The 18256-nt window shown below is 58.1% G+C and overlaps 2 protein-coding genes across 8 annotated transcripts in view; one reads left to right on the top strand and one right to left on the bottom strand.

Moving 5' to 3' along the window:
• The window catches only part of SSH3 (slingshot protein phosphatase 3), a 67484-nt gene that overhangs the window by 36322 nt on the left and 12906 nt on the right, over window positions 1-18256 (top strand). The gene's annotated exons all lie outside the window — the stretch shown is intronic.
• Window positions 36-18015, bottom strand: CLCF1 (cardiotrophin like cytokine factor 1). Of its 6 annotated transcripts, none has more exons than XR_010322388.1 (5): window positions 17840-18015; window positions 11683-11849; window positions 3288-9935; window positions 2411-3182; window positions 36-812 (listed from the first exon to the last, which is right to left on the bottom strand). XR_010322388.1 is itself a non-coding variant. In XM_064287705.1 (3 exons), the coding sequence occupies exons 1-3, from the start codon at window positions 17853-17855 to the stop codon at window positions 9441-9443; spliced, it is 678 nt and encodes a 225-aa protein (XP_064143775.1). In that variant the 5' UTR covers window positions 17856-18015; the 3' UTR covers window positions 36-9440. The 6 variants fall into 6 exon arrangements, 1 of the variants encoding a protein (XP_064143775.1); XR_010322387.1 differs by having other exon boundaries at window positions 3060-3182; XR_010322389.1 differs by having other exon boundaries at window positions 36-3182; window positions 3288-3472; window positions 8868-9935.

Below are 18256 nucleotides of genomic sequence, written 5' to 3'. Positions count from 1 at the left end.
CGGCGCGGGAGGGGGCACGTTGGCTGGGCCAAAGGAACTGTCAGATGCCCCAGACTTCCCCACCTCGGCCTGCCCCCCTTGTCCCCGCTTGTCCGCAGCGGGGTCTCCAGGGACTTGCGGAGCGTTATCCTCGGCCTCTCACTTCCCGTTTGTCCTTCCTAGGCAAATCTTTTCAGCCTCAGTAATCCCCGTGGCCGTTTTGTAACTCCCCAGAGCCCCACGCGAGGCTTCCGCCCGGCCTCTTGGCCCAGGCGCGTTGTGGGGGCAGTTCTGGAGGTCCGAGGAGAGTCCGCGCTAATCCAGCCCCTTCTCTGCTCCCACCCCGTTCCCATGGGCCCAGGAGACCTGGCTGGAAGAGCCCGCGGGTTCTGGAGCTCCTTTCTCACAGTCTGAACCCAGAGACTGCCCACCCTCAGTCCAGTCCAGCGCCTGTCTTGTCAGCCCTCCTGGGGCCCCCAGCCCGCCCGCCCCACTAGTCAGGACAATGGCATACTGCGCAGGAGGCAGAGCTGAGGTGCTAGTCCTCTCCTAACTTGCCTGGGTCCCCAGGCCTTCACTGGGGAAAGCTGCCACGTCTCTCGCAGTCAGGTGAGGAAGCGAGCAGAAAATACAACAGTCCTAACAATGTGCCAAGTCCCATTCCAAGCACTTTCCCACGTATTAATTAAATAGATGTAAGAATGTTTTCCAAAGTAGGAAGTGTGGATACGTTATGGTCACTGCTGTTAACCACGGGCCTTCATGCCCTCCAGGAGCTCACAGGCCGTCAGGGCGATCAAAGCATGCAAATCATCAAGGCCAGGATATGATTCCTAACAGACAAAAAAAAGAGAAAAGGAGTGTCAGAGACTGTAGAACCCAGGGCTGGGCTAGCATCCGAAGACCTCCTGGAGGATGCGAGCTGCTGTAAACAGTGTCTCCCAATTCTCCACCCATGACCTTTGTCCCTCGGTCTCCTGTCATCGCTGACTCACCCCTACTCCCGCCTCCCCCTCACCAACTTCCTGGCAGCGGGTGAAAGTGCTAGCCAGTGGGAGTCTGGGAATTTGCAGCAGGCCCAGCACAGCTCTAATCACCCTGGGGGGATCCCATGGGCCCTTCTTTCCACTCCCCAGAAAGGGCTGGAGGGTGAGGCCAGCTCAGAGGACTCTGGTTCTGCTTTCCCAGGCTCTGGGTTCTGGGTGCACTGTGTGAGGAAGAGAGCTGGGCCCTGGGGGACCTGTGGCCAGTGGTCTTTGTAGAAGTAGGAGAAGTGAATGCTCTGGAGGGAACACCAGAAGGGGGAGTGGGGAGGAGCAGGCCATCCTTCAGGGGCCTCCTCCTGCCTGGCTCCCCATCAGCTTCCCTAAGGGGGGCTGAGCGGGGAGTGAGCACTGTGGGTGCACTGCACCGGGGTGGAGGCCCTTCCCTCCTTTATTGTCTGGGCTGGGCCATCTAATCCCCCCATCTGCCTCATGGACTAAGTGGGGCCCACATCCAGGGAGGCAGGGGCCCGGCAGAGTTGGGGCGGGAGCAGGGAAGCCCATTCCACAGGGCTGGGAAGGGCTCAGGTGTTGTGTCCAGCTGCGCATTGAGTGCCCTGTGGAGGGACAGTGCTAGGCTCCGGGGGACTGGCCACCCCTTCTTGGGGGCCTCAGAAAGAACCTCCTGGACTGCTCCCAGAGGTACACTTGCACCCAGGGTCCCAGCTGTTGCCACCACCCACCTCCTGAGTCCACAAAGCCCTGAGGGAGTAGGGAGCCATGGGTGGGGCAGACCCCTCCTCATTCCTGATCCCTCCCACCCCTGAAAGCTGATAGCCGTGGGGCCCTGCCACCGCCCAGGGAGCGTGAAATGGGGTGTGCCGCTGGGCAGCCACAGCGACTCCTCCTGCAGCCTGGGCCTATGCCTTCCTCTCCGTCTGCAGCCTCTGGCTCTCTAGCCTGCTCTGTGGGCATTGCCTGGGCTGTCCCTGCCAGCAGCCTCCAGCTCTGCCTGGCTCAGACCCTGCTGGCCTGTTGCACCCAGCCAGAAGATGTCTCCCTTGGGTTTCACCCCCGCCCCCCAGCCACAAGAATGAGAATCAGAGTGGTCAGCTTGAGCACAGGACTCTGAGGCCCGGCTTTCTGGCCAGAGTGAGGGAACTCTCCACAGGCAGCAGCGGCCTCTCCTCCCATCAGACAGCAGGATAAGCCACAAGGGGAGGGGGCACTCAGGACCAGAGCCATCCTTGTCCCTTGGCCTTGCTCCATCAATCAGTGGGATAGCCCCGAGGCAAAGTGCACTCATGACCGGAGTCATCCTTGTCCCTTGGGCCTACTCCCTGACTCGGCATCTGGACCCCAAGGTTCGCTGGCAACTAGGCCAGCCCCCAGCTGCCACCTCCGTCTTTTCCTCCTTGCCCCCTACCTGTCTGCCTCATATCACCTACCTGCCTGAATTCCTCTCCTACCCAGGCAGCGTCCTAGGCCCATCCCCGAAACTGCTGGCCTGGGGCTTCTCACAGTGGCAGCTTCAGGCTGAAGGGCCAGCTGAGGTCTGAGTTGAGGACTAAGTTCTCTCTCTTTTGAGGCATGTCCTGAGACTCAAGCTCAGGTTCCTTGGCTCACCCTGACACCCAGAGGCTGGTGATGGGACTGACGGGAGTGACCGCTGATTCTCGGCTGGGAACCCTCAAGGGGAGCCCAGGAGAGAAAAGAGCTGGAGCGTGAAGGGGCCCAGTACCTTCCTGAGAGCCGAATCCTGCGGCTGGCTGCTCTGAGGGGAAGGGGATTAGGCCTGACTTAGCTCAGACAATGTGGCAGGACAGGAGGGGGGGCTCAGCGCTGCGCCTGCGCCTGGTAAGCTCCCTCCCTGCCCCCAGCTCACGATGGGGCTTGTGGGGAACTCCAGGTAGAGCTGGGAAGGTGGGGGCAGGTGAGGGAGGAAAGCAGCTGCCTGTGGCCCAGAGGCTGTGGGGCGTACCCTGCTCTTCCCTCTCCCGCAGCAGCCCCTGCTCAGGCCCCCAGGCCCTGCCACCCACTCTGAGCTCAGGGGATTCTGGGCAGCCAGACTGATATCTCAGCCCCCAACATACTCACATGCCTGAGGCCCCATTCCTCGCCCTGTGGGCCAGCATTCTTCCTGGCAGTTCCTCCTAGTTCCTCACTGCACTCCCAGACACCCCTCCTCCGAGTCGAGTGGGCTTAAGGGCCAGTGGGAGCCTGCTCGAGGTAAAGGTTCCTCAGGGTCTCTCTGCCACAGGATGTCTATTCTGTCCCATACCAACTACCACCCTCCATACCTCCTCCAGTCCCCTCCCGGTTTACCTTGACCATCCTGCTCTGGAGAAGTCCTGGGGCCCTTCTGGCCATTCTTCACCTTGGCCACCAGGTGTCAGACTTGGTCTAGCTGGAAGGAAGGTCCTCCTTAACTGTTTCCACCCCATCAGCCAGGTCTTGGAGATCAGATATAGTTGGAGAGGGGCCTAGGGGTGACCTCTGACCTGGCGAGGCTGAGGGACCCAACAATAGTTGTGACTGAGAAAGGGCTGGACCTGAAGTTTTCTCACAGTCCCTCCATTGCCGCCCCACCCCACTGACAAGGGCTTTGTCCACTGCTCGTAAAGGGGGGACCCAGACAGAGTCAGGGAACTCAAGGACTGAAGGGACAAAGGCAGGGACAGTTGTGGCTCCAGAGAAGAAGGGGGGCTGAGAGGGGGCCGCCTGTTGGAGTGCTCGGGGGCCTGAATCACTGCCCTTGCCCTCTAGGTTAAGGGGAACAGACACCTTGCTTTGCTCTTCCCCATTTGGGGTAGATGAGAGAGAGAGAGAGTGTGTGTGTGTGTGTGTGTGTGTGTGTGTGTATGTAAAATGAATGCTTGAATTAATCCCCTCACATACCGAGGAGATCCCTGAGTCCTGGGTGTTGGGCCAAGTGCCAGCAAACCTTGTTCCCACCATCACCGAACCCTCTTCCATATCCACTCCTACCCCACCCCAGCAGAGCTACTGCCCTCAGGGAACCAACCCCCATCTTGTTCATCCTCTTGAGCACAGGTGCACTTCTGGGCACCCTAGATGATAGTGCAACTAATCCCCAGTGCATGGCATCTGGAGAGGACAGTGAGGAGGGCCGGCTCTCCCTCGCGCCATTCTCCCAAGCCTTCCTGGGAACATAGACTTCTAGAGATAACATCCCCCAGGACTCTGCAGGGTACCAGGTAGCCAAGGTTCTTAGGATACCTGGGCCCCTGACTGTAAGGCCATACTTGTGTGGTGGAACCTCAGATAACCAAGGGAAGCTCACTCGGCCCCTCACTGCATCTCCTAAGACAGCTGTGGACAGAGAACTAAGGACAAACTCACTCACAGAAAAGACTGATGAGCCATCCCTGGCCAGCAGACCTGTGCCAAAGAGCTAGCTAGCATCTTCACAGAAGGCCCAGGGAACACAGTGGCAGAACTCAAAGGAGGGTTCATACCCCCAACAGCTCATTAGGGAGCTGTCTGGGGGAGACTTCGAATGAAAACTCGGAAATGCCCTCTCAAGTGGCACTCTCCTCTGCGGCCCTCCCTCCGGCCGTCCCCTCCCTCCCCCTGGAGCACCCTTATCTGCCACAGTTTTCCCTCACTGCTACCTGCCAGCACTCTGTGGCTCACAGCCAGCCAGCAATCCAGCACCCTAGAACCCCTCACCCCTGATGGTTCTCTGTCTTTCCTGCCCTGCGAGTAACTCAGGCCTTGTATGATGCCTTATCTTTACCTGTCCCTTCTCTGCTACTGGAGAATGTCACCTTCCATGCTGACTGGCAGCCCTCTGTAATCTCCTCCAGTAGTCTCCTTATTCTAGTCCCCAGGCCTCTCTATTCTTCCCCACCCACCACCCTGCACTTAGCCAGTGGCATGTTTGTTGTTGTTGTTAGGTGCCGTCGAGGCGGTTCCGACTCATAGCGACCCTACGCACAACAGAATGAAACACTGCCCGGTCCTGCGCCATCCTTACAATCGTTGTTATGCTTCAGCTGATTGTTGCAGCCACTGTGTCAATCCACCTCGTTGAGGGTCTTCCTCTTTTCCGCTGACCCTGTACTCTGCCAAGCATGATGTCCTTCTCCAGGGACTAATCCCTCCTGACAACATGTCCAAAGTATGTAAGACACAGTCTTGCCATCCTTGCCTCTAAGGAGCATTCTGGCCACAGTTCTTCCAAGACAGATTTGTTTGTTCTTTTGGCAGTCCATGGTATATTCAATATTCTTCGCCAACACCACAATTCAAAACCGTCAACTCTTCCTCGGTCTTCCTTATTCACTGTCCAGCTTTCAGAGGCATATGATGTGATTGAAAATACCATGGCTTGGGTCAGGCGCACCTTAGTCTTCAGGGTGACATCTTCGCTCTTCAACACTTTGAAGAGGTCCTTTGCAGTAGATTTGCCCAGTGCAGTGCGTGTTTTGATTTCTTGACTGCTGCTTCCATGGCTGTTGATTGTGGATCCAAGTAAAACCAAATTCTTGGCAACTTCAATCTTTTCTCCGTTTATCATGATGTTGTTCATTGGTCCAGTTGTGAGGATTTTTGTTTTCTTTATGTTGAGGTGCAATCCATACTGAAGGCTGTGGTCTTTGATCTTCATTAGTAAGTGCTTCAAGTCGTCTTCACTTTCAGCAAGCAAGGTTGTGTCATCGGCATAACACAGGTTGTTAATGAGTCTTCCTCCAATCCTGATGCCCTGTTCTTCTTCATACAGTCCAGCTTCTTGGATTAAAAACAACACAAAACAAAAAAAAAACTCTTCCTTGGTCCTGCTAGATATTCCTTTTACCCCAAACTCTTGAGTGAATACAGTGACCCCCTTCCTTTTCCACCGTACCGTTTAATCTCATAATTGTGTCTGCCTCACAACTGCTTTCAAAGGTCACCTGTGACTGCCTAATGACCAAAGCCAGTGGATTTCTCTTAGTATTCTCTCAGTTTCTCGGGGACAGCTGAGACTGTTGATCAGACGGCTCCTTAAAACTCTCTTCTCCTGACTTCTACTACACTGTTACCTGGATACTTGTTCAAACCAAAACCAACCCATTGCCGACAAGTTGGTTCCTATTCATGGCAACCCCATGTGGTACAGAATAGAATTGCTCCATAGGGTTTTCTTAGCTGTAATCTTTATGGATGCAGATTGCCAGGCCTCCTTCCACAGGGCCCCTGGGTGGGTTCAAACTGCCAACCATAGTCGAGCACAAACTGTTTGTGCCATCCAAGGACCTTGATACTCTTTAAATTACTTTAATTCAGCAAACTACCAAGTCTTTTACTGGGTGCCAGTTATTGTGCCCACTGCTGGGGGGGTGCAGAGATGAGTAAGTCCTGGCTGGCCCCTGCCCTCTGACACTGTCTGCTTGACTGGGAGGCAGACTGAGCTAGCCATGATCCTGTCCCATCTCTCAAAATTCTGCCCACCCTCCAAGACCAGTGTCTAATCCCACCTCATGCATTTATGCAAAAGGTGATTATTGGGTACCTGCTATGAGCTAGGTTCTGGAAACATGAAGACTGGAGACCTCCTCCCCTCTGGCAGACCAGCAGGGCCTTCACTCAGCCAGCTGGGGTCACACCTTCTCGATGCCCATAGTACTTTCCTGCATCTTTCTTTCTGCACTTAATCAAATTCTGCCGTGTGTTTCAGCACTGGATGGCCGGAGAGTGACCTGTTCCCTTTAGATTATTTTGTCCAACACACATTTATTGAGCGCCTTCTTTGGGTAGGGCCTTAGCTGGGTGCTGCAGATAGGGAGATGGAGGAGGACTCAGAATCTGCCCTCAAGAAGCTCACTGTTGGGTGAGGGGGTGAGCATTTCTCTCCATATTCCTCGTGACCCTTGTATTGTGCCTTACATATGACAGATATTTTGCTCATGCATGGAGAGAGTTCCAGATGCCCCTCTTTTGTCGTTAGGCAGGACGCAGGGCCTGAGGGTCCCCCTGGCCATGGCCAGCAGATGTCTCTGCCTCAGGAGCCTGGACCCCTCAGGGCAGGAAGGTGCCCTCCACCTTGGGCCAGGTGACCCAGGGACATTCAGCAGAGCCTGATATGCTCTGCCTACAAGCAGGTCCAGCCCCTCCTGCGCCCTCTCCACCCCGGCCTCCTCTTCCCAATGGGGTGTACACATGTTGGTTCCTCCCAGGCCATCTGACATGGGTATGCTTTTCCCTCTTAGTGTCTCAGGAAAGCTGGTCTTTTCTTCCCAAGTAGATGGAAAGCGCTGTAAGGGCAGGAACCAAGCTCAGTTTTGGGCTCCTGGCTTTCCTATTCTAGTTAGCACAGTGATGGGCAGGTCCTTAAGGCTTTAAAATAGCTGTCAACTGACATTACCATCATTTGTTGCTCCCTTGACTTAAGGCACTGTCGCAGGAGGCCCTTGTAAAACATCCAGGGACTACCCGGGGGGCAGGTAACCCATTCATTTACCCAGTGGTTCTTAACTAGAGTGTCATGACACACTATGTCCCACATCATCTGTAAGTGCCACAGCTGCTGTTGCTGCAGCCTAGCACTTGCCTTCACTGTTTCTGGTTTCCGTCCCAGCGATCTTGTCAGGGTACTACCCTTACTTCACAGATGGGGAAACTGAAGCTCAGAGAGAGTAAGTAATGTCTGAGATTATTCAGCTAAAAGGTTATGAAGCTGCAGTTTGGGCTTAGGTCATCCCTTGAATCAATCCATCTCACTCCCTTCCAGCCCAGAAGGAGGTCTCCCACCCTCCTACCCCCGCCCCATACTTCCTTACACTAGAGAGAGAATGGAGCCACAGCTGAGAACTGTGACTTAGCTGCTGTCTGTCACTCTCCCTAGAAAATGAAGGTATAGAGGAGAAGGTGAGGAGCACTGCTCTGGGGTCCCAAGTGGATGGCAGCAGATGGGGGTCCTGGAGAAACTGGGACTTAGTGCTCAGGGGCTGACCACTTAGGAGAGGGCCCCAGAGGAGCAAGTAAACAGCTCTGATGTGGAGGGTGGGCTGGAAAGGAGAATTTCATAGCGGGGAGCCAAACCTGTAAAACCATTAAGTGACCCGGAGGGGTGAGGAGGACAGAGCAAAAGCAGGGAGGAAGAAAGGAAGGGACAGACAGAGATATGTGGGAGGACTACCTGACAGGGTTGGTAGAGGGAGCAGAGGGACCAGGAGGGGAGTTGGGGGAGCAGGAAGAGGGTAAGGGGAGCAGGAGGAAGGTAGGGGGATCAGGAGGAGGGTAGGGGGCACAGGAAGAGGGTAGGGGGAGCAGGAGGAGGGTTGGGGGAGCAGGAGCAGAGATGCGTTTGCTCGTCTCTCCATGGGGAGGGAGGGTGAGAGGAGAGTCTCTCCCCGCCAGCTCTGTGTTTCCTGGGTGAGCCCCTGGGGCTCTGGGCCCTCCACTCATGGCAATGGGAGCCAGGGGCTGGGGAGGGCCAGGAGAACCAAGGAATAAGAAACAGGAGGAGGGGCGAGGCCACCAAAGAGCATAAGTTCTGGGGAAAGCATTTTATTCGTTAATACAAGAATAGAAATTCTGTAATAAATATCATCTAATAAATAACATCTCCAAATAAATAAATATTAATACAACAAACTTAGAGTCATGAGTGGGTGGGGCTGAGGGCCCAGGCCAGGGGAAGCTGCCCCCCACACCCCAAAATGCTACTGCAATGTAAACTTTCAGGAAATCCTGTGGCTGTGGCTGTAGTTGCCCTCCCAAGCCTGGGCAACCCACAGATACCCTGGGGAAGGGGTGAGAGGAGGCATGGTGATGCCGGCAAATACCACAAGGCAAGGTGCCGATGCTCACCATGGCTTCGTTTGCCACCCTGGACCACTGACTGCCTTGGTGGCCCCTGGGTCACGTCTGTCCCCACCCCTCCACTTTCGGTATTACCTGTCTGGTTTACAGGCCACCTCCAATGCAGAGCCCACCTCTTCTATTTTTAATCCCGTTTTCTTCCTGCTTAGTTGCGCCACCATGTTTGTTTCCTGAACTGGACATAGAGAGTTATTTGGGGGTAGGGAAACAACACACATCCAAGGAGAGTGGGCCAGCCAAAGGGCTTCACCCGAGAAAGGCACTTGCTGTGGTGGCCCCGATCCCTGACCTACTGTCACGCTTCCTGGAAGTGCACTTGAGAGGCTGGGAGGCACTGGCAGTGGTGGGCCGGCAACAGGAGATGGTGAGACCTTTGCGAGCCAACTTAGACCACCTGGGGCTCCCTTGAGCAGTACTTCTTGTAGAAATGGGATAGGGCCTATTGCACCTCTTCCCCAGACCTGTAGGACTTGGGGAGGCGGGGAGGAGACGGGGCTACTGCATCACACCCCGTCTCATCCAGGGGAGGGCCAGAAGCTCATGGCTTCTGTCTCCTGGCTCAACAGATGTTGGCATACAGGTTTCTCTCTCCCAGAAGGGAGCACGGTTTCAGTGGGGAGGGGTAGGAGGAGGGTGGTAAGGCAGAGATCAGAAGCCGTGGGCCTCCAAGCGCAGGGTGACCGCAGCAGCTGGAGGCTGTATCTTCTTCTTGAGCCTGTTGAAGTCCTTGGCTGAGCGCCACAGCCAGGTCTGCAGCTCCTTCAGCAGCCAGAAGTCGTCCATCTTCTGGAGGAAGTCGCTGTGGGCAGGACCAGGGGCCCAGGTGGGCTCTGTCCCAGGCAAGGGCTGGGGCAATGGGTAGCCCAGAGCTGCCATGACGCCAGCAATGCTGCCGAGCAGGCCCTGGAGACTGGTGCAGAAGTGGGCCAGGCTGCGGCGCAGCTCGGCCGTTGCAGCCTGGCGGTTGAGGCCGCGCAGGTAGCACAGAAGGTGGCTGTAGGCCTCGTAGTTCTGGGTCAGCCGCAGTTTGTCATTGAGGCTCCGCCACACATCAAGGTCAACGGTGGCTCTGGGCAGAGTGTCTGCCCCCAGCCGAGGTGGGTTGAAGTCAGGCTCATTGAAAGGGGGGCCCAGGTAGTTCAGCTGTGGAAAGGAGAGGGCGATGGGGAGGGAGGGCGGAGCAGCGGCTCCGTGAGTGGCCACCTGCCCCAAAGTGTCTACTTCGCATCTGCTCTGACTGGCCCCGGCAACGCTATGCTTCTCTGTTCAGGCCTCCCTAAGTCTCTCCGACCAGGATGTCATTTGTAGGGAGGTGACAGTTGAAGCAGCGGGGATGATGAGCTCTACAGAGAGGTACAGAAAGAGAAAGCCCGCAGTGGATGCTCAGTCAGGACACACTGACTGCTGGGTGTGTGGGGGCCCCCGTCAGGGCAGGCTAGAGAGGAAGAGGAGCCACCACCGAAGGCGCCAGGTGGTGAGGCTGGAGAGGCAGAGGCCAGGGAAGAGGACCTAAGAAGGGAGCAGAGCGCAACAGTGTGGCTGCAAAACAGAGTGAGAATGAGGAGAGGAGGCGGGAGAAGGCCTGACTGAAGACCTTGGAGAGGGCCACCGTGGTAGCCTGGAAGCCAGACTGCAGGGGGTTAAGGAGTGAGTGGGTGGAGAGGAAGTGGAGGCAGAGGGTGTAGACCACTCCTTGGAGAAATTTGGCAGGGGAAACCAGGAGAGAAACAGGGTCGGCTACTAGAGGGGGTAGTAGAAGCAAGCAGAGGTTTCCTGGCCAGGGAGACATCGCGCAGCCTCACTCAGCGTGGACGTGCAGGTCCCACTCACCTGCAGGGACAGGGGACAGATGGGTACTCACTGACACTGCAAGGAGGGGCTTGGCTAATAGGAGCAGGGCTGCAGAAGGAAGAAACTCCAAGAGTGGGGCAGGAGGAAGGGTCTGGAAGGCATATAGGGAGGAGGGCAGGGCCCTTGCCAGTCCTCAGGGAGAGGCCTGGGGCCCAAGCAAAGGGCCGAGGGCCCTGTCAGCAGAGAGAAAGGGAGAGAAGAGAGGGGCGAGGCCTGGGATAGGCGAGGGCCCAGGGGGAGGTTCACACGCTGACAAGCACAGAGACAAACTAATTTCCTCGGTGTATCCTGGGGCTGGAGCCAGCTCCCCCGCCACCCTCCTCCCCTTCCTTCCCTGGCTCCAGAGTAGGGTCTGGGATTGGAAGAGGAACTCGGGAAGAGGGGCCAGCTCCCCACGGTCCTTGGCTTCTCTGACCTCTTCCTTCCCTCCTGGGCTGTCTGAACACCTCTGGACCATCCCCAAGCACTTCCAGCACAGCCTCCATCCCCACCCTACGCCCCTGCCAACACCAGCCTGGGTCCCTGCAGCCCCCCCTCCCCCAGGACCCCTGTAGAAGCCCAGCCAGGATGGAAGAGGCAAACAGAAGGGAGGCCCAGGGGTCCCGAGCAGCAGGGGCCCAGGACTGGGGGCAGGGGCGAGCTGGAACACAGGCCTGGGAGGTGGGGCCCCTTCATCCCCACCCAGCCCCGCCCGTGTGAGAGACACCACAACACGGTGTAAACAGAGGAGACTTCCCCAGCCCCCAGGGGGAGGTGGGTGGCTGGGCTGGCAGCCAGTGGGGCAATGGGCCAAGGCGGGTGCGAGGCCTGCCCACATGCCTAGTCCTGGGGCCAGGGATAGGGAGGAGGGGGGCACCAAGAGGGAAGGGCAGGAGATAGGCCAGACAGGGAGACTGCTTGGAGCCAAAGGGCCCCTCCTCAGCACCCCATCACTCACCAGGCCCCTCATCACCTCTTTTCCCCCCAGCTCCTCTTCTCATTCTTGCCCAGCACCCAGACCCCTAAAAAAAAAAGACCCCTAAGCTGCCCTGATACTCACGTAAGTCCCAGCCAAGCTGCGGAGTTGGTGCTCCAGGTAGCGGGTGAGGTCGTAGGTTTTCTGGATGGACGGGCCGGGCCCTGGGTCCCCTGTACGGTTGAGGGCTGGCACCGCAGGGAGATGCCAGAGCACAGTGCACAGGCAAGCTAGCAGCCCCCACGAGTCCCCTGTGGGCAGGAGGGCAGGGGCATGAGGTGGCCAGGCCCAGCGAGGAGGCAGCTGGCAGCCCCTCAAGTGTCGGTCCCCACCTTGGGCTGGGGTGAGAGGGAGGGGGGACGCCAGATGGGAGGCGGAGGGGATGGAGGAGGTGGACTGTTCCTGGCCTGAGAAAGTGTGTGTGTGGAGGCATGTATGTGTTTGAGGATGGGGCTTGGTGTGTGTGTGTGTCCGTGTCTGTGTGTGTGTATCTGTGTGTATCAACAGATATTTAAGAGTATGTTTGTGTGGCAGCTAAGAAAGATTCTTTGGCATGTCTGCCACGGCATGTGTGCCAACATGTATGTGTGTGTACAAGGCGGGCTGGGACCATTCCTGGGTTCCCTGTGTACCTCAGCCTCCTCTCCCAGTCTCACCATCCCATGGCAGCATGAGGGGATCCAAGCAGAGGGGAAACAGCACCTTTCAGAGCTGGCAAGGGAGGCGTCCACCCTGAGGCTGAGGGTGGGGGTGCGGCAGGGAGGGCCGCAGGCTGAGAACAGAACAGAGGGGCTGCAGATTTAGGGAGAGACCACTGGGGCTGGCTTCTGGAGTTGGTGGCGGGTATACTCTAGAATGTGATTCCTGGGCGTGGGAAGTGTAGGTAGTGTTAGATTGAAGGATCTTCTGTGTGCACTCTCAGGGATTAGCTGCAGTGTGGAGGTTTGCCCCATTCTTACCTAGGGTTTTGGATGGAGGAAAGTTCGACCTGAGTGAGGCCTTTCGATCAGCCTGCAGTGGGGACTGAGAGAGACAGAGGGGGTGGGGAGAGAGGGAACAGAGACAGATGCATTCGATGAACTGGGCTTGTCAGCTGATGGTGCTGGAGAGCGTGGACATCCAGGATGCAGAGGCCAGAGGTCAGGGGTCAGTGCAGGGGGCCAGGGGTCAATGCAGGGGGCCAGAGGTTAGAGGTCTTTGAAAGGGGCCAGAGGCTAGGGATGTAGGCAGCTGGGAAACATGCACTTCTAGGCTTTTAGGTGAGGTCCAAGGTCAAGAGCACTAGGCCCGGATTCAGTGGGCATTGAGATTGGGTAAAGGCAGTTAGGGATAGGATAGGGTAGGGATAAAATTGGCATTGGCTAGGTTAGGTTTAAGGACTGGGTTACTTTTTAAAGTTTCAGGGTTTTAGACTTGGGCTTTGGTTGATTGAGTTTGGTTGAGGTTTGAGTCCAGCAGGGGATGTGGTTAGGTTAGAGGGCAGGCAGAGGGTTAGCCGGGGCTAAGTCTTTGCCTTGGCATGTCATTACAAGGGCTAGCTGGGGTTTTAAGCTTGGATAGGTGTGAAGTTCTGGGTGATTTCTTTCCTCTAGTTTATATTTTGTACTTTCAAATATTTCTGCAATGACAGAGATTGCTTTGATAATTAAAAATCAGTTTGGTAGGTTTGCAATTTGACTACACGAGAGTTAGGACAAGGAGCCCTGGTGGCGCAACGGTTAAGCGCTTGGCTATTAACTGAAGGGTCAGCGGTTTGAACCTACCCGGCAGCTCCGTGGGAGAAATGACCTGGCGATCGGCTCCCATAAAGATTAAAAACTCATTGCCATTGAGTCAATTCTGACCCATAGTGACCCTATAAGTCAGAGGAGAACTACCCTGTAAATCTTGACGGAAGCAGACTGCCACATCTTTCTCCTGTGGAGCGGCTAGTGGTTTTGAACTGCCAGCCTTTCGGTCAGCAGCCAAGTCTTTAACCACTGTGCCACCAGGACTCCATCCTGTAAAGATTACAGCCTAGGAAACCCTAGGCAATTGGGGCAGTTCTGCTTTATTATATAGGGTCGCTATGAGTCAGAATCGACTCGATGGCACACAACAATAACAACAGAGTTAGCATAGGGTTTGGAGTTAAGAAAGAATTAAGACTAGTTGGACTTTAGGTTAGTCATAGTGCTAGCTTAAGGTTTTAGTTATGGTCACAAACTAGGAGAGGTTTAGGACTCAAACTGTATAACGATGTCCCTTATAAATAGAGTATAGGGGTCAGGTGGAGGCTTTTGCAGTGGGCCAACTGGGCCAAGTTGACTCTTTCAGATGCTTGACTAGCTGACTTTATTGACGCAGTGTGGGAGTAGGGGTTCCCAGTCACAGGGACACTGCTCTCTAGGTGAAGCATTCTTGGTTTGAGGGTGTGTGTGTGTGTGAGAGAGAGAGAGTAGGTTTGTGTGTGTATATTTAGGAGAGAGACCAGGGCCAGGCACATAACTGCCCTGCTTTCTTCCTTCCTATCTGCAACCTGTGGCTTCCTTCTTGAATGTTCCTCTCATCCTTCCTTTCCATGCCTAGCTCTTGTCTGAGTTCCTTTCTTCTCCCTGTTCTTCACATCTCAAGACCAGCTCTAGATCCTCCTATGCAAGAAGCCTCGGGCCCTCCTCAGCCCAGCTCCACTGGGGACCTGGCTGGGTTAACTCCAAGATCCTGTGGGTACCACGTGGGATTAGTTTTGTAGGGTGGAGACCTGCTAAGGGAGGAAGCAGCCCTGCCAGCCTTGAGGTAGTTCTCAGGACCGAGTCTGGCCTAGCTCACCATTAGTGGCAATGTTGGGGGCTTGGTGAAGCAGAAGCTGGGAGCTGGGCTCCCCTGTGTCCCCACCCTGCCTTGGGACAGCCCTGCCAGCCAGGGTTCAGGAATGCTCTGCCTCTCTCACAGAGGAGTGGTGGTCAGCAACTTCTCTGGCCCTTCTTGCCCCCTCCCTTTCTGGGCCCTGTGGGACATCCTGGGGGGACCAGCTCCCTACATGGGACAGCAGGGGGAGAGGCCTTTGGATAAACAAGAGCTAAGTCATCTGGGCAGAAAAACGGCTCATGAAATTAACCAGACGAGGCCGGTGTTTCCAGGAATATTTCAGTTCTGAGGTAACTGTGTCACTGCAGGCTTGTTGGGGGGGGGGGGCAGGGCAGAGAGCAGAGGAGCCGACTGACTGTCCCACGGAGCACCAGAGAGAAAGGAGTCTAAGAAGCCAGAGGGAGAAGAAGCAGGAGAGTGGGAAGTCAAGGACAGGCGCTGCCTCCACCCCCCTACCGAGCTCCCACTTTAGGGCCAGGAGGCATCCCAGTCCCTGTCCCCCTAGCTGGAGGCGGGGGGGAGGGGCTGGGCACGCTATAGTCTTTGGGCAGCAAACACCTGGGGTGTAGCCTGGAGCCAGACAGGAGGGAGTGTGCCTGCAGGGAGTATGTGGTGGGCAGACTCCTCTCCAGGGCACACACAGGTGGACCTCGCAGGTGGCCTGCGGGGCCTGTCACAGCCCCCTCCCCCAATACTGGCCCCCAGCCCGCCCACCCCGGCCCTGCTCTGGCTGCTGCCCACCGATTGTTTACATCCGTCTTCTCCCTGTGTTTATAAATCTGCTGAGCACGTGAGAAGCTAATGAGTGCAGCTCACGTTTCCTGCTGCAGCCCCCCCATCCCCATCCTGGCCCCCGCCCAGCCAGCCCCTAATTCCATCCAGATCCCTGGGCCCTGGGAACCTTGGCCCCTCTCATGAACATACACACTCGGCCCACAAAAGCACACAGCCACTGACCCTGCTGCCCAGGCAGGCGCACTCGCCCTCAGTGCCTGGCCTGCATACCGCCCCCGACCCAGGCAGCCTCACTTGGTGGGGTGGGGGCTCAGCAATGCAGACATGCCAGGGTGCGTCAGACAGGCAGCTAAGCCAGGGAGGCCCCAGAGAGAGAGTTCCAGAGGTGTGGGTGCGGTAGCTGCAGACTGGGCTAAAGATGGGGCCAGCCAGGACTAGCATGTGGGTGACCTTGGAGAGGTGTATTGAGGGGAAGTGGGGGAGAGTGGGTGAGGGGTGCTATGTACCCTGTGGTGTAGATCCAGGCACTTTGCCTTCTCAGGGAAGGCCCAAGAGGGGCAGAGGGGAAGGGCCCACAGAAAACACCCACCTATCCTGCTCCTCTGGGCTGGCTGCTCTCCCCCTCACTTCTTCTCTCCCTACCAGCCTCTTCTTGGTTCCCTTTTCCCCAGACTGCTGAGCAGTGGCTTAGAGGCTAGTGGGGAAACAAGGGCCTGGAGGCTGGAGACAGCTGGTGCTACCAAACCCGGGGAACGCTGGACTTGTGCGCCAAAGTTCCTCTCAGCTGAGACATGTGGAGCTCCATCTCCTCAGCATCCCCCCTGCCCTGCTCTTCCAGACTAAACAGAAGAAGAAACTGAGGCCCAGCGGAAGAAGCAGAGGGCGGGCCAAGCTCCTGCCCTGGGAAGTCAGTAACTGAGACAGGAGTGGGCTTTGATTTGAATGAGAGTGTCCTCTGTTGGGCCTGGGAGGAACCCTGGGTGGCCCAGGACAAGCAGCGTGAAGCCAGCGCAGGGGAGTGAAGTGAAGCAGTGGAAGTGTGTGGGGGCATGTGAAAGGGTGTTGTTATCAAGACTGTGCAGGAGGCTGTGGGAGGGGCTCAGAGGGACAAGGTCAGAGCCAGGTGGGAATAGGCAGGTGGGATTGTGGGGCGGAATGTGAAGTGTGGTAATTGAGGAGCTGGGGCAGAGGTGTGCACATGTGGGACGGGACAGGCGAGTGGGGCTGTGTGTGTGGAGGGGAGAGGGGCCATCACACCAGTCTGAGGTGGCGGGGGTGGAGGGGGGGACAGCTGCCGTCATGTCCGCCTGGTGCCTGGTTAGCTGTGTGGCTGAAGGCTGCGAGTATGAGCCAGTGGGAGGAGTGGGGATGGCCTGTTAGGTACACAGGGCCATGTCCCTGTGTCATGTTTGGTCAGGGGTCAGGGCAGTGAAAGCCCGCAAATGACATCTGCTTGGGTCTGGGTCAGAGTGACCACGATAGAGAAGTCTGTCTAGTACCCCTCCAAGACTCAGTCAGCTGCTGCCCACTAAGTCCAATCCCTTCCTCTCCTGGCAGCCCCTTCCTACCACAGGGGACGGCCAGGCGGGGCCCCTGAGGAAACAGGGCAGTGGCCCCTGGGGTTAGGGGTCTGCAGGGAAGGCTCCATGAGCTCAGTGTTGCGTTGCCTGTTAGGAAGGGAGGGCAAGCAGAAATGGGGAGGACCTGGCAACCCGGGCTTCCTCGAAGGGTGCCCTCTCTGTGGTGACCTCTCGCTCCCGGCCCCCACCCCGGGGGGCGGCGGCGGCGCCTTCCCCCTGTGTGGCCCCAGCACCCCTGGCCCGCTCCCGCCTGGTCGCTCCCTTCCCGGCGGCGGGGGCGGCTCCGGGGCTCCCGGGCCCGGCCCGGCCCGGTCGCTGCCCTTTCCCGCGCGCCAGCTCCCTGCCCAGCCCGCCCTCCGCTCCCCGCCCGGCCCGTGCCGCGTAAGGGCTCCGGCGCCGGCGCTGCTGCCGCTCCCCGGCCGGTGACGGACTTTTTCCTGCCAGTCCAGCCGGGCTGCGCCCGCCCCCCGCACTAATCACTCCCAGGCCCCCGCGGCCGCCCACCGCCCGGACCCTACCTGCCGCCGGCTGCTCGCCGGCCACGGGCTGCACGGTGGGCTCGGGCGGCTTGTGCGAGTCCCGCGGCTCGGCCCGCCCGGCCCGGCCCGCTCTGCCCTCCGCCCTCCGCCCTCTCCCCCCCCCCGCCGGCTTCGCTCCGCAGCCCGAGGTGTCGGCCTCTGCCGCCGCCACCGCCACCGCCGCGTCCCCTCCCCCGCCGTGCCCTCGCCCTGCGCGGTCCCCGCCGAGCCCTCGCCCGCCGGACCCGCTCGCGCCTCTGCGTGGGGCTCAGTCCGCCGGCCTCCCCGGGACCCCGCCGCGCCGGGGCTCCAGGTTGCCGCCTCTCGCTCTGCGGCTCGCGGGCTTCCCCGCGCCCGGAGCCACCTCCTGCCCCGCCGAGCGGACTCTCGGAATGCCGCGTCCCCGCCCGGCCCCTCTCAGGGGTGCCCGGCCGCGCCTCCCCGGCCCGAGCCCGGCTGGCGGGCAGCTCCGGCCCGGCCCCGACCCGGCTCCCGGGGGAGGACGGACCCGGATCTCGGCGCGGGGCGGGGGCGGCGGCCGGGGTTCGCCCGGGCTCCTACCTGCTCGGAGGTCCATGGGGCTGGGGGCGGCCGGCGGGCGCGGCTCCTCTCCCGAGGCTGACGGAGTGGGAGGGCGAGCCGCGGCTCCGGCGAGGCTTTAATAATCCCATCCGCCAGGCCCACTCGCAGGTTTTTTTCGCTCGGTTTCGGATTTTTTTTTCGGTGTGGGACATTCTGCAAACTTTTTTTTTTTTTTTTCTGACGTGTAAAGCTGTAACCACAAATTGTAGCGGCCCTCCCCGGGGTGGGGGGAGGAGGGGAGGAGGAAAGGGAGGGCTTCTGGGGCTTCTCTCCCTCCCACAGCACCGAGGGGGGGTGAGGTGAGGCGAGGCGGCGGCGGTACCACCCTGGGCCTCCTGGGGGAGGGGGCGGGGAGGACATCAGTCCGTCTGCAAACTCCGGCAGCGAGCCAAGGGG

This window comes from Loxodonta africana, chromosome 7, assembly GCF_030014295.1.
Source record: "Loxodonta africana isolate mLoxAfr1 chromosome 7, mLoxAfr1.hap2, whole genome shotgun sequence".
Lineage (NCBI taxonomy): Eukaryota > Metazoa > Chordata > Mammalia > Proboscidea > Elephantidae > Loxodonta > Loxodonta africana.
Note: the sequence above shows the minus strand (reverse complement) of the source record. Positions and strands in the feature narration are given on the sequence as shown.

Bases quoted from the DNA above. Each gene is read 5' to 3' on its own strand.
- CLCF1 (XM_064287705.1), bottom strand. The intron at 9,936-11,682 runs GTGAGTATCAGG...TCCTTTCCACAG, and splicing joins GCAGCTTGGCTGGGACTTAC to CTGAACTACCTGGGCCCCCC.